This window comes from Hyla sarda, chromosome 1 (assembly GCF_029499605.1).
Source record: "Hyla sarda isolate aHylSar1 chromosome 1, aHylSar1.hap1, whole genome shotgun sequence".
Taxonomy (NCBI): Eukaryota; Metazoa; Chordata; class Amphibia; order Anura; family Hylidae; genus Hyla; species Hyla sarda.
The window spans coordinates 592,154,258-592,169,775 of NC_079189.1; the positions used below are offsets into that span (position 1 = coordinate 592,154,258).

The 15,518-nt window shown below is 43.9% G+C and overlaps 1 protein-coding gene across 1 annotated transcript; it reads right to left on the reverse strand.

Moving 5' to 3' along the window:
- Window positions 1-10,783: 10,783 nt before the first annotated feature.
- On the reverse strand, window positions 10,784-11,684 carry LOC130312187 (DNA damage-regulated autophagy modulator protein 1-like). The gene is made up of 2 exons (XM_056552560.1): window positions 11,545-11,684; window positions 10,784-11,458 (listed from the first exon to the last, which is right to left on the reverse strand). The coding sequence occupies exons 1-2, from the start codon at window positions 11,667-11,669 to the stop codon at window positions 10,858-10,860; spliced, it is 726 nt and encodes a 241-aa protein (XP_056408535.1). The 5' UTR covers window positions 11,670-11,684; the 3' UTR covers window positions 10,784-10,857.
- Window positions 11,685-15,518: the final 3,834 nt, after the last annotated feature.

A 15,518-nucleotide genomic window follows, 5' to 3' on the forward strand; every position in this document is an offset into this window, starting at 1 on the left:
GGTTCGGCATGTGGTGGAAAGGGTGGACAAATTACTAGGGGGGGCTGGGGATGACCCAGCTGTCGTGGTCCATGTGGGAACCAACAACAGAATACATGGTAGGTGGAGGTCCTTGAAGAATAATTACAAGGAACTAGGTGCCAAGCTGAAGGGAAGGACCTCTAAGGTTGTGTTCTCTAGAATACTTCCTGTGCCATGCGCATCGCAGGAAAGACAGCGGGAGCTTAGGGAGTTAAATGCATGGCTTAAGTCGTGGTGTGAGGGGGAAGGGTTTGGGTTTTTAGAGCACTGGGCTGACTTTTTATTGGGGTACAAACTCTATTCTATGGATAATTTGCACCTGAATGGAAGGGGGTCCGCTGTGCTGGGGGAGAGAATCCTGGAAGGGGTGGCTGAGTATTTAAACTAGGTGAGTGGGGGGAGGATAATAAAGCAAAGAAAGCAGACAGTGGGGTGGATAGGTTAGAGAGGGGTCAGGACATAATGGGGGGTGGAGAGGAGTCCTGTGGGGGGAGGTTAAGAGCAGTGGATAAGGAGATCCATGGGTTACAAACCAGCTGTAAAAATAAATGTAGCCCGAAAAATTGTAATCCCAATAAATCAAAAAATTCCATTAGCCCCAATAACTCAATAACTACAATAAGCCCCATTAACTCAAAAAATACCATTAGCCCCAATAACTTAAATAATAACGTTAGACCCAATAACGCAAAAAAAATCCCATTAGCCCCAATAACTTAAATAATAACGTTAGACCCAATAACTCAAAAAATCCCATTAGCCCCAATAACTTAAATAGTACAATTAGCCCTTATAACTCAAAAAATAACATTAACCCCAATAACTCAGAAAATCCCATTAGTGAGACTATATGTGTGTAAAACTTAATGGAAATGTAAAGTGTATGTTCACAAATGCCAGAAGCCTAGCAAATAAAATGGGGGAGCTTGAGGCCTTGATACTGGAGGAACATATTGATATAGTTGGGGTCACTGAGACATGGCTGGACTCCTCGCATGACTGGGCTGTTAATCTGCAGGGGTTTACATTGTTTCGCAAGGATAGAATGAACAGAAAAGGTGGTGGAGTCTGTCTGTATGTAAGAAGTGGTATGAAAGTCAGTGTGAACGATGCCATAGTGTGTGATGATTCTGAGGAGGTGGAATCACTGTGGGTAGAATTACAAAAGGAGGGAAATACTGAAAAAATAATATTTGGTGTAATCTACAGACCCCCTAATATCACTGAATAGAGAGGGCCGCCCGGGCAGGTACAGTGGTAATAATGGGAGATTTTAACTATCCAGATATAGATTGGGGCCGGGGGTTGGCTAAAACAACAAAGGGGCGACAATTCCTAAATTTATTGCAGGATAATTTTATGGGCCAGTTTGTGGAGGACCCAACAAGAAGTGATGCCTTGTTGGATCTGATCATTTCCAACAACGCAGAGCTGGTTGGTAATGTAACTATGCGGGAAAACCTTGGTAATAGCGACCACAATATACCGTATTTATCGGCATATAACGCGCACTTCTTAGGCTAAAATTTTTAGCCTAAAGTCTATGTGCGTGTTATACGCCAATACACCCCCAGGAAAGGCAGGGGGAGAGAGGCCGTCGCTGCCCGCTCCTCTCCCCCTGCCTTTCCTGGGGTCTAGAGCCCTGCTGCCGGCCCTTCTCTCCCTCTGGCTATCGGCGCCGCTGCCCGTTCTGTCCCCCTGACTATCGGTACCGGCGCCCCATTGCCGGCACCGATAGCCAGGGGGAGAGAAGCGGCCCCGACAGCCAGGGGGAGAGAAGGGGCATTGCCGGCGCCGCTGCCCCGTTGCCTCCCCCCATCCCCGGTGACATAATTACCTGGGTCGGATCCGCGCTGCTGCAGGCCTCCGGCGTGCGTCCCCTGCGTCGTTGCTATGCACGGCGCGGCGCACTGACGTCATGCGCCGTGCAGCACATAGCAACTACGCCGGGGACGCACGCCGGAGGCCTGCAGCAGCGCGGACCCGAGCCAGGTAATTATGCCACCGGGGATGGGGGGAGGCAATCGGTGCCGCTGCCCCTTCTCTCCCCCTGGCTATCGGCGCCGGCAATGGGGCGCCGGCACCGATAGTCAGGGGGACAGAACGGGCAGCGGCGCCGATAGCCAGGGGGAGAGAAGGGCCGGCAGCAGGGCTCTAGACCCCAGGAAAGGCAGGGTATACACGCGCACACACGCACCCTCATTTTACCATGGATATTTGGGTAAAAAACTTTTTTTAAACAAATATCCTTGGTAAAATGAGGGTGCGTGTTATAGGCCGGTGCGTGGTATACCCCGATAAATACGGTAGTTACTTTTGACTTAAAATGTAGAAAACAAAGACAGACGGGGAAAGCAAAAACATCTAACTTTAAAAAGGCAAACTTCCCTGGGCTGAGGGCTGCACTACAGGACATAGACTGGGGGGAGGTGTTCTCAAATACTGATACAGAAGGTAAATGGGACATCTTTAAATAAACTCTAAATAACTATACAGCTAAATATATACCAAAGGGGAACAAATATAAACGATTAAAACTAAATCCTACATGGCTGACAAATGAGGTTAAAAGAGCAATAAACAACAAAAAAATTGCCTTAAAAAAATTCAAATCTGATGGGTCAGCTATAACATTTAAACAGTACAAGGAGCTTAACAAAATCGGTAAAAATGTAATAAAAACAGCAAAAATTCAAAATGAGAGACAGGTGGCCAAAGAAAGCAAAACTAATCCTAAATATTTTTTTAGATATATAAATGCAAAAAAACCAAGGACAGAGCATGTAGGACCCCTTAATAATGATAATGGGGAGGTTGTCACGGGCGATCAAGAGAAGGCGGAGCTACTGAATGGGTTCTTTAGTTCTGTATACACTATGGAAAAAGGAGCTGACATTGGCCAGGTCAGTGCTGGTAACACATCATGTAATGTACTGAACTGGCTTAATGTAGAGATGGTACAAGGTAAGTTAAGTGATATAAATGTAAGCAAATCTCCAGGGCCGGATGGACTACACCCAAGAGTTCTTAGAGAGGTAAGTTCAGTAATATCTGTACCCTTGTTCATGATATTTAGAGATTCTCTGGTGTCTGGTATTGTGCCAAGGGACTGGCGCAAGGCGAATGTGGTACCAATCTTCAAGAAGGGCTCTAGGTCTTCGCCAGGCAATTATAGACCGGTAAGTCTAACGTGCATTGTGGGTAAATTGTTTGAAGGATTTATAAGGGATTACATACAGGAATACATAGGGGATAATTGTATTATAATTGATAGCCAGCATGGGTTTACTAAGGATAGAAGTTGTCAAACCAATCTAATTTGCTTTTATGAAGAGGTGAGTAGAAGCCTTGACAGAGGAATGGCTGTGGATATAGAGGGGGGGGGGGCTGTGTATATAGAGGGGGGCTCTGTATATAGAGGGGGGGGGCTCTGTATACAGAGGAATGGCTGTGTATATAGAGGGGGGCTGTGTATATAGAGGAATGGCTGTGGATATAGTGTTTCTGGATTTTGCTAAAGCGTTTGATACTGTCCCTCATAGACGTCTGACAGTTAAGTTAAGGTCTTTGGGTTTGGAAATTTTAGTTTGTAACTGGATTGAACACTGGCTCATGGATCGTACCCAGAGAGTGGTGGTCAATGATTTGTACTCTGATTGGTCCCCGGTTATTAGTGGTGTACCCCAAGGTTCAGTACTGGGACCGCTGTTGTTTAATTTGTTTATCAATGATATAGAGGATGGTATTAACAGCTCTGTTTCTATCTTTGCAGATGACACCAAGCTTTGTAGCACGGTACAGTCTATAGAGGATGTGCATAAGTTACAAGATGACTTGGATAGACTAAGTGTCTGGGCATCCACTTGGCAAATGAGGTTCAATGTGGATAAATGTAAAGTTATGCATCTGGGTACTAATAACCTGCATGCATCGTATGTCTTAGGGGGGATTAAACTGGCAGAGTCACTGGTAGAGAAGGATCTGGGTGTACTTGTGGATCACAGACTACAGAATAGCATGCAATGTCAGGCTGCTGCTTCCAAAGCCGGCAGGATATTGTCATGTATCAAAAGAGGCATGGACTCAAGGGACAGGGACATAATACTCCCCCTTTATAAAGCATTGGTACGGCCTCACCTGGAATATGCTGTTCAGTTTTGGGCACCTGTCCATAAAAGGGACACTGCGGAGTTGGAAAGGGTGCAGAGACGCGCGACTAAACTAATATGGGGCATGGAACATCTTAGCTTTGAGGAGAGATTAAAGGAGTTACAATTGTTTAGTCTTGAGAAGAGACGTTTAAGGGGGGATATGATAAACGTATATAAGTATATTAATGGCCCATACAAAAAATATGGAGAAAAACTGTTCCAGGTTAAACCCCCCCAAAGGACGAGGGGGCACTCCCTCCGTCTGGAGAAGAAAAAGTTTAGTCTAAAGGGGCGACACGCCTTCTTTACCGTGAGGACTGTGAATTTATGGAACGGTCTACCTCAGGAACTTGTCAAAGCTGGAACAATTTACAGCTTTAAAACAGGATTAGATACATTCCTGGAACAAAATAACATTAATGCTTATGCAGAATTATAAAACTACATCCCTTCCCCTTATCCCCTTACCCCCTTCCCTTCAATTCCCTGGTTGGACTTGATGGACGTATGTCTTTTTTCAACCATACTAACTATGTAACTATGTATCTTACGGCAGTGTTTCCAAAATGGAGCCTCCAGCTGTTGCAAAACAACAACTTCCAGCATTTCCCGACAGCCACTGACTGTCCAGGCATGCTGGGAGTTTAGCAACAGCTGGAGGCACCCTGTTTGGTAATCACTGGGGTAGAATACCCCTATGTTCACCCCTATGCAATCCCTAATGTAGTCCTCAAATGCGCATGGTGCTTTCTCACTTCGGAGCCCTGTCGTATTTCAAGGAAACAGTTTAGGGACACATATGGAGTATTTCCGTACTCGGGAGAAATTGCACTACAAATTTTGGGGGGCTTTTTCTCCTTTTACCCCTTATGAAAAGGAAAAGTTGGGGGCTACACCAGCTAGTTAGTGTAAAAAAAATTAAAATGTTTACACTAACATACTTTTTATTTTCACAAGCGGTAAAAGCAAAAAAAGACCACCAAAATTTGTAACGCAATTTACAGAAATACCCCATATATGGGCGTAAAATGCTCTGCGGGCGCAAAACAAGGCTCAGGAGTGAGAGCGCCATGTACATTTGAGGCCTAAATTGGTGATTTGCACAGGGGTGGCTGATTTTACAGAGGTTCTGACATAAACGGAAAAAAATAAATACCCACATGCGACTCCATTTTGGAAACTATACCCCTCACGGAACGTAACAAGGGGTATAGTGAGCCTTAACATCCCACAGGTGTTTGAAGAATTTTCATTAAAGTTGGATGGAATAATGAAAAAAAAAATTTTTCACTAAAATGCTGGTGTCACCCTAAATTTTTCATTTTCACAAGGTAAAATAGGAAAAATGCCCCCTCAAAATTTGTAACCCCATTTCTTCTGAGTATATAAATACCCCATATGGGGATGTAAAGTGCTCTGCGGGTGCACTAGAATACTCAGAAGAGAAGGAGCGCCATTGGGATTTTTAAGAGAAAATTTGTCTGGAATTGAAAGCCACGTGTGTTTACAAAGCTCCCATAGTGCCAGAACAATGGACCACCCCACATGTGACCCCATTTTGGAAACTAAACCCCTCATGTAATGTAATAAGGGGTACAGTGAGCATTTCCACCCCACAGGTGTCTGACAGATTTTTGGAACAGTGGTCTGTGAAAATGAAAAATGTAATTTTTCATTTGTACAGCCCACTGTTCCAAAGATCTGTCAAACGCCAGTGGGGTGTAAATACTCACTGCACCCCTTATTAAATTCTGTGAGGGGTTTAATTTCCAAAATCGGGTCACATGTGGGGGGGTCCACTGTTCTGGCACCACGGGGGGCTTTGTAATCACACATGGCCCCTGACTTCCATTCCAAACAAATTCTCTTTCCAAAAGCTCAATGGCGCTCCTCCTCTTCTGAGCATTGTAGTGTGCCAGCAGAGCACTTGACGTCCACACATGGGGTATTTCCATACTCAGAAGACATGGGGTTAAAATTTTGGGGGTAATTTTCTCCTATTACCCCTTGTAAAAATGTAAAATTTGGGGAAAAACAGCATTTTAGTGAAAGTTTTTTTTTTTTTCATTTACACATCCAACTTTAACAAAAAGCTGTCAAACACCTGTGGGATGTTAAGGCTCACTGTACCCCTTGTTACGTTCCTTAAGGGGTGTAGTTTCCAAAATAGTATGCCAAGTGTTTTTTTTTTTGCTCTTCTGGCACCATAGGGGCTTCCTAAATGCGACATGCCCCCCAAAAACCATTTCAGCAAAATTTACTTTCCAAAAGCCAAATGTGACTCCTTCTCTTCTGAGCATTGTAGTTCACCCGCAGAGCATTCTACGTCCTAACATGGGGTAATTCCATGCTCAGAAGAGATGGGGTTACAAATTTTTGGGGTCATTTTCTCCCATTACCCTTTGTAAAAATGGTAAACTTGGGGGAAAAAACTGCACTTTAGTGAAAATTTTTTATTTTTCATTTACACATCCGACTTTAATGAAAAGTCGTCAAACACCTGTGGGGTGTTAAGGCTCACTGGACCCCTTGTTATGTGCCTTGAGGGGTATAGTTTCCAAAATGGTATTCCATGTGGGGTTTTCTGCTGTTCTGGCACCAAAGGGGCTTCCTAAATGCAACATTCCCCCCAAAAACCATTTCAGCAAAATTCACTTTCCAAAATCCCATTGTCGCTCCTTCCCTTCTGAGCCCTCTACTGCGCCAGCTGAACACTTGACATACACATATGAGGTATTTCCTTACTCTAGAGAAATTGGGTTACAAATTTTGGGGGGCTTTTTCTCCTATTACCCCTTGTAAAAAAAAATCTGAAAACTGGGTCTACAAGAAAATGCGAGTGTAAAAAATTGAGATTTTGAATTTCCTCCTTCACCTTTCTGCTATTCCTGTGAAACATCTAAAGGGTTAACACACTTACTGAATGTCATTTTGGATACTTTGAGGGGTGCAGTTTTTATAATGGGGTCATTTATGGGGTATTTCTAATATGAAGGCCCTTCAAATCCCTTCAAAATTCAGATTTTGAAAATTTTGTGAAAAATTGGAAAATTGCTGCTGAACTTTCAAGCCCTCTGATGTCTTCCAAAAGTAAAAACATGTCAACTTTATGATAAAAATATAAAGTAGACATATTGTATTTGTGAATCAATATATAAATTATTTGGAATGTTTGTTTTCGTTACAAGCAGAGAGCTTCAAAATTAGAAAAATGCCAAATTTTCAATTTTTTCATCACATTTTGGAATTTTTCACCAAGAAATGATGCAAGTATCAACAAAAATTTACCACTAATATGAAGTAGAATATGTCACGAAAAAACTATCTAGGAATCAAAATGAAAATGAAAAACATCCCAGAGTTATTAATAATTAGGCTGGGTTCCCACTGTGGAATTTCTGGGCAGAATTCCTGCCGGAGATCAAAATGGCGGCACTAGGACCGCGCAGACTGCATTGTCGTCCCCATAGATGTCAATGCATTTCTGTGCAGTCTGTGCAGTCTTAGTGCAGTCTTAGTGCCGCCGGCTAAATCTCCAGCCGAAATTCTGCCCAGAAATTCTGTAGTGTGAACCTAGCCTTAAAGTTAAAGTGGTCAGATGTGCAAAAAATGGCTGCGTCCTTAAGGTGAAAATGGGCTGGTTCCTTAAGGGGTTAAACCCCACTGGCATTTGACAGATCTTTGCAACAGTGAGCTGTACAAATGAAAAATTTTCATTTTTCATTTTCACAGACCACTGCTCAAAAAATCTATCAGACACCTGTGAGGTGTAAATGCTCACTGCACCTCTTATTAGGGGTGTAGTTTCCAAAATGGGGTCACATGTGGGGGGGGGGGCGGGGGTCACTGTTCTGGCACCATGGAGGCCTAAACGCACATGGCCTTCAATTTCAGCCAGATTCTCTCTCCAGAAGCCCAATGGCGCTCCTTCTCTTCTGAGCCCTGTAGTTCACCCGCAGAGCACTTTACATCCACATGTGGGGTATTTTCTGACTCAGAAGAAATGGGGTTACAAATTTTGTGGGGCTTTTTCTCCTATTACCCATTGTGAAAATGATAAAATTGGGGTAACACCAGCATTTTAGTGAAAGAAAATATAATTTTTTTTATTTTCACCTCCAACTTTACCGAAAATTTGTCAAACACCTGTGGGATGTTAAGGCTCACTATACCCCTTGTTACTTTACGTGAGGGGTGTAGTTTTCAAAATGGGGTCACATGTGGGTGTTTTTTTTTTTATGTTTATGTCAGAACTGCTGTAACTACCAGCCACCCCTGTGCAAATCACCAATTTAGGCCTCAAATGTATATGGTACACTCTCCCTTCTTGTAACCCAAAACTGTTCCCTTGAAATATGAGAGGGCTCCAAAGTGAAAGAGCACCATGCGCATTTGAGGCCTAAATTAGGGATTTGCATCCACCACAAAATTACCCTATGGCAGTGCTTCCCAAATAGGGTGTCTCCAGCTGTTGCAAAACTCCCAGCGTGCCAGGACAGTCAATGGCTATGCCGATGTTCTGGCCCCTGTATCACCCGTCATGACGCACAGAGCAAGTTTGCTGACAGCAGGGTGCCGCAACCAAGATCACGGGGGTCCTCTGGAGAGGGGATAAGATGTCTAGGTGCGTAGTACCCCTTTAAGAGGGAAAAACATGACATATATTTAAAACCAACCCAAATGTACCTTATTTTTATTTTCTACCTAAGGTACATAAAGACCAAAAAAAAAATCCCCTTGTTGTCCGATAGTTGCCTGATGTTTATCTGAATATATAGACCATCAGTTACAGAAATGTGGGGTCTCTTTACCAGCATACCTCAGAGATAAAGGGCATTTATTAACCCTATTGAGAGATATCATACGGGAAGAGGACTATATGTGGGCAACACTAGATGTTGCTTCATTATATAGAAATATACCACATGACAGAGGAGTGGGAGCTGTGTCATCTTTTTTAGTGGAAGATCCCTTGATGCCCATACATCAGAGGAACTTCATTTTGGAGGCCATTAAAGGAGTAGTCCAGTGCTGAAAAGCATCCCCTATCCCAAGGATAGGGGATAAGTTTCAGATTGCAGGGGGTCCGACCGCTGGTGGGCCCCCGCGATCTCCTGTATGGGGCCCTGGCTCGCTGGCCAGATAGCGCGTGTTGACCACCAGACGAAGCGGCAGCCGACACGCCCCTTCAAAAAAAGCGCTATGGCAGAGCCAGAGATTGCCAAAGGCAGAGCTGCATCAGTCCCCCCAAAAATTTGAGTTCCTGGATTTAAATATCTATATTCCGGATGGCTGTTCGCATACTGCCACCTATTTTGAGAAGGTGGATGCAAACAGCTACCTCGACTTTAACAGTTGCCATCGGAAACAATGGAAGAAGAACATTCCATTCGGTCAAATGAAAAGAATCTGATGAATTTGATTCTGGTTTTCTAACCCGATCCGAATATAAGCCGAGGTCCCTAATTTCACCCCAAAAACCCAGGAAAAGTTATTGACTCGACTGTAAGCCTAGGGTGGGAAATACATCAACCCTCCATGTAATCATCCAGACCCCCGTCATCATCCCACCCCCTGCATCATCACCGCCTGTCAATCCCTTCATTAGTGGTCTTCAACCTGCGGACCTCCAGATGTTGCAAAACTACAACTCCCAGCATGCCCGGACAGCCATCGGCTGTCTGGGCATGCTGGGAGTTGTAGTTTTGAAACCTCTGGAGGGCTGCAGGTTGAAGACCACTGCGGCCTTCTTCATCATCCCCCTCCCCTTCATCATCATCCCCCCCCCCTTCATCATCACCGCCTGTCAATCCCTTCATCAGTGGTCTTCAACCGGCGGGCCTCCAGATGTTGCAAAACTACAACTCCCAGCATGCCGGGGCAGCCATCGGCTGTCCGGGCATGCTGGGATTTGTAGTTTTGAAACCTCTGGAGGTCTGCAGGTAGAAGACCACTGCGGCCTTCGTCATCATCCAGCCCCCCCCCCCACCTTTTTGTTTTGTACTCGCCTCCCCTCGGCAGGAAGTTAGGGTGAGCTGGTCCTAGTGACGTTGCCCTGACGACGATGCACAGGGACATTGTACATGAACGTCCCTGTGCGTCGTCATCAAGGCAACGTCACTAGTCCGGGACCGGACCCGAAGCGTGGAAAAGAGGGCCCCATGGTGAAAATGGACAGCCTGCAACGACTAACCCTCCCCACCGGATGGTCCCTGCACCATACAAGGCCCGAACCAGCTAACCCTTCCTTCCCACCGAGGGGAGGTGAGTACAAAACAAAAGGAGGAGGCTGGATGATGACGAAGGCCGCAGTGGTTTTCAACCTGCGGACCTCCAGAGGTTTCAAAACTACAACACCCAGCATGCCTGGGCATGCTGGGAGTTGTAGTTTTGAAACATCTGGAGGTCCGCAGGTTGAAGACCACTGAGAAGGGATTGACAGGCGGAGAGATCACTCGAGTATAAGCCGAGGGGGGCATTTTCAGCACGAAAAATGGTGCTGAAAAACTTGGCTTATACTCGAGTATATACGGTAGGTATTACACGTCACACACCAATATTTTTCTTTTATGTTTTTTATTTTTTTGTATAGGTAATATTACCAACTCATATTATTTTTTTATGGTTTTTCCGTGTCCTGTGCAGTATCTCTCCCAGAAGTCCACTTGATGGCCCACGTGGTGGTCTACACCCCGAAGTCATCAATTCTTACTCTAAGAGAGAGTTTGCAGCTGTTCCTGGAGACGGTTAACATTAACCTCTGCATGGTGGAATAATAGGTCACGATGTTTATCAGGATCAGTAGAAGCATCACCCACTCGATGATTATGGTGGTGATTTCACGGATCTCGTCCCAGTCTTCATCATCATAGAATAATTCCTGTAATGTTTTATATCCAAAGTAGAAAATTGCGCAGGTAAAAGCCAGGCCACAGCAGGTACATCTACTATGGCGGATGACTTTCTTTGCTCCTGGTAATTTATACATCTGGATGGACTGCCCAAGGTAGTATAAGGCTTCACATGTAATGGAAATTACCATGCTGACAAAGTGTATCCTGGGATATTCTTCGGGGGACAATACATGCATGACAGCTGTACCAAAACAGGAGGCCCACACAATGGCGAGCAGGATCCTCTGGATCAGGACCTGATGACCCCTGAACTCTTCAGTATGCATAACCATATACTTATAAATAAGAAAGGTTAGTACCAAAGTGCCAATGGATGTCCCTATGAAACCAATTCTCAATAATATGTTTTCGGGAAAGAAATTTCCCACGTCACTGTGAAGGAAAAGAAACCAATGTTATTGTGGATATTTCCTCACTCCCAACCCATGAAATAAGAATCTTGTGCTTGTTTATCTTACCTGATGTGCATCAGTGGCGAGGCGGCATGGCCGAGGACGACCGTCACGATGTAGCTGGTGGCAAGCCAGGCCGCACACCAAAACGCCAACAGAAGGGGGACGAACCCCAAACCTTTTAGCTCCATCTCAGTCAAGAAGAAGAAAAAGTTGCTAATCGCACTGTACCAATCTACAGAATGAAGGCTCGGGCGGCTGTCAGTGGAATGTCAGGACTCCAGCTGTCTATGACATCACATGTCTGATGTCACGATGACTGCTTGTTTCTTAGAGCTGCCATGATTTAGTATCTGCTATGGACAGAACCTGATGTTTCTACTATGGACCTTACAGACCCCAGAACCCAAGTAATTAGCGCAGGGGCTCCATTTTGATCATCTCATATTTCACATTATTTGAGTTCCAGGGCTCGGATACATTTGCACCCTCTATAGCAGTGGTCTCTAAGCTGTGAACCCTCAACCGCTGCAAAACCACAACTCCCAGCATGCCCGGACAGCAACTTTGCATAAGGAAATAGTCTAATTAAACTTTTCTTATATATAGACTCCCCGACATCTCCAAGGATAAGCATCTAAGGGTCTCGTTCGATCTTAATGTTATACCTTTTTTCAATAACATCGATGATTCCAAAATGTATGAATATAGGAATAATTCCATATAAGATACAAAAAGTTAGCATCCTCCATTTCTGGAAAAGTTTCTGAGTTGCCCAAAGCAACCAATCAGATTGCTTCCTTCATTTTTCAGAGGTCTTTTCAAAAATGAAAGAAGCAATCTGATTGGTTGCTATGGGCAACTGCATAACTCTTCCTCTACACTGGTTTTGATGAATCTCCCCCATAGATGGAGATTTATCAAAACCTGACCAGTGGAAAAGCTGCTGAGATGCCCATATCAACCAATCAAATTGCTTCTTTTATTCTTGAAAAAGCCTATGAAAAATTAAAGAAGTGATCTGATTGGTTGCTATGGGCAACTCAGAAACTTTTCCTCTGGACAGGTTTTGAGTTTTGATAAATCTTCCTCTATGGGGGAGATTCAGCAAAACCAGTGCAGAGGAAGAGTTGTGCTGTTGCCCATAGCAACCAATCAGATTGCTTCTTTCATTTTTGAAAAGGCCTCTGAAAAATGAAGGTAGCAATCTGATTGGTTGCTATGGGCAACTCAGAAACTTTTCCAGGAAAGTAAAGTTTAACCACAACCAGGGGCGGATCCAGAGTCTAGTCTCGGGAGGGGCACTATTAGAGAATTTTGCATTGGCGGACAGAAAATAAGGTGTTTCTTAACCCCTTAAGGACGCAACCCTTTTTCACCTTAAGGACTGGGCCCTTTTTCGCAATTCTGACCACCGTCACTTTACGAATTAATAACGCGAAAACGCTTTTACCGAATATTCTGATTCTGAGAATGTTTTTTCGTGACATATTCTATTTTATTTTGGTGGTAAATTTTCGGCGTTACTTGCATCCTTTTTTGGTGAAAAATCCCCAAATTTAATGAAAATTTTGCATTTTTCTAACTTTGAAGCTCTCTACTTGTAAGGAAAATTGATATTCACAATAAATTTTATTTTTCTTCACAAATACAATATGTCCACTTTATGTTTGCATCATAAAATGGACATATTTTTGCTTTTTGAAATTAGAGGGCTTCAAAGTAGAGAAGCAATTTTCAAAAATTTCATGAAAATTGCTAAATCTGAAGGGACAGATGTTACAGAACTACAACTATTTAAAAAAAAAAAAAAAAAAAAAAAACGTATAGGGTTCCCCGTATTTTAATTCTCAGCACAATACCAACCAAACAGCAACAGCCTGACGTTACCAGGGTGGGCGGGGACCATTGTTACTGGCCCTCCCCAGCCTAAATAACGCCAGCCTGTTACCGCCTAGGCCCAGGAGAGCCATTTTTGACGCTCCGGGCCTGTTGGTACCGGCTCTTCCCGGCACCCCTGTGGCGGTGGGTACCGGGTAATAATTGGGGGTTAGCGCTAGCTGTTTTTGGGGCTAGCGCTAAGCCCTGGCTTAGTAATGGATTCAGTCAATAAGACCAGCTTCCACTACTAACCCTGAAAATTCAATAAAAAAAAACACAACACATTGGAAAAATTATTTTATATAAAAAAACACTCCCCCACAGCCCTCGTTAACCATTTTATTAAAAGAAAAAAAATCCACCGTAATCCATTGAATCCGCAGTAATCCTCTGCATACACGGATCTGAAACGAGAAGGAAAAAAACACAAAAAAATGGTTATGACATTTTTGTCGCTGTCCGCTGGGGAGAGCACCCATGATGCAATGTCTACCCAAACAGGGAGCCACCATTTGGTGCAAAACTACAACTACTAGCATGCCCAGACAGCCTTTGGCTGTCTGGGCATGCTGGGAGTTGTAGTTTAGCAACAGCTGGAGTCTCCGTGTCTGGGTAGACACTGCCAGAAGGGTCTGTTCACATTATACAAAATGTACAATGTGAACAGAGCTTCAGATTAACTAGCCTTGTTCCCTTCTGTAGCCCCGCCCCCTAATGACGTCATCACTAGGGTCGGAGCTACACGGACCTGCCCAGTACTCGAGAGAAGTAAGCGGACTTCGTCTTCTGTATACACTATATACAGCTATCTATAGATAGCTGTAAATAGTGTATACCGCCCAAAGGGTTAACCTACACTGTCCAGCAGTGTAAGTTCACTCTTCCCTTGCTGGGCTTGCGCATAGCGCACAGCTCAGCAAGGGGTTAAGTGAGCCAGCAATGTGTATACTGTATACACATTGCAGGCTCACTGTAAGTTCTTGCTGGACAGTAGATATACCTTGTATACCTACGGCTCAGCGTCAGCTGTTCTCCCGGCTCTGTAGCCATGAGAACAGCTGATCCCGACATTCACATCAGGACATTGCAGAAGGTGTCAGGAGGAGTGACATCCGCTGGGATCTGTCCCTTACTGCAGGTACTAATAGTCCCAACATGGAGCACACTCTGCTCCATGCTGGGAGCTGTAGTACCTGCATTAATAGACATATCATAGCGAGACATATCACAGCTCTGCGGGAAATATGAATATGTGTATATATACGTGAGTGCAGGGGACCATAGAAGAGCTGCTGCCCCATCTATACAAGAGGATCGCAAGGGACCCCAGCGATCTGTCAATTAGTACAGGTAACTACTACTCCCAACATGGAAGAGTGTGTTCCATGCTGGGAGTAGTAGTACTACCTAAAAAATGTTTTTAAAAAAAAGTGAAAAACACGCACACACTACATTTTCATTATTGTCGGCTACATTTTTAGTGCTTTACCCGCTCACATAAATTGATCCCTGTTTAAAAATTAATAAACATTTCATAATAAAAAAGATACATTTCGTTAGATACAATTTTTTCCATCACTACTGTATCTTTTTTATTATGATTTTTTATGGTACCCTACGAAATTTTTATAAAAAAGGCATCTCCATAAATTTTTCAAAGTTTTCAAAGTCCAAAAAAAGAATAAAAAGATTTACCGAATGTACCCGAATACCGAATGTATCCGAAAAAAATCAACCCCAAACACCCGAATACCGAATGTATCCGAAAAAAAATCAGCCCCGAACACCCAAATACTGAATGTATCCGAAGAATCAAAACCGAAAATATTGCCGAACCGAAAAGTTTTTTCCAAAACGAAAAAACGAAACAAAACAAAAAATTTTGTAGTGCACAAGTCTAATGTGTGGCAGTGACTGGGACACAATGTCAATGACAGAAAGGTAATATATTATTAATATTAATGACAAGTAATATTCTTAACCCCTTAAGGACCCATGACGTATGCATACGTCATGGTCTTTTCCTGGTCTCCGCCGCTCACCCGGTGGAGATCGCAAGCGGATCCCTGCTGAAATCCTTCAGCAGGGATCCAGGGCAAATGCCGAGGGGGGCCACGTAGGCCCCCCATGTCGGTGATCGCCGCAAATCGCTAGGGAAA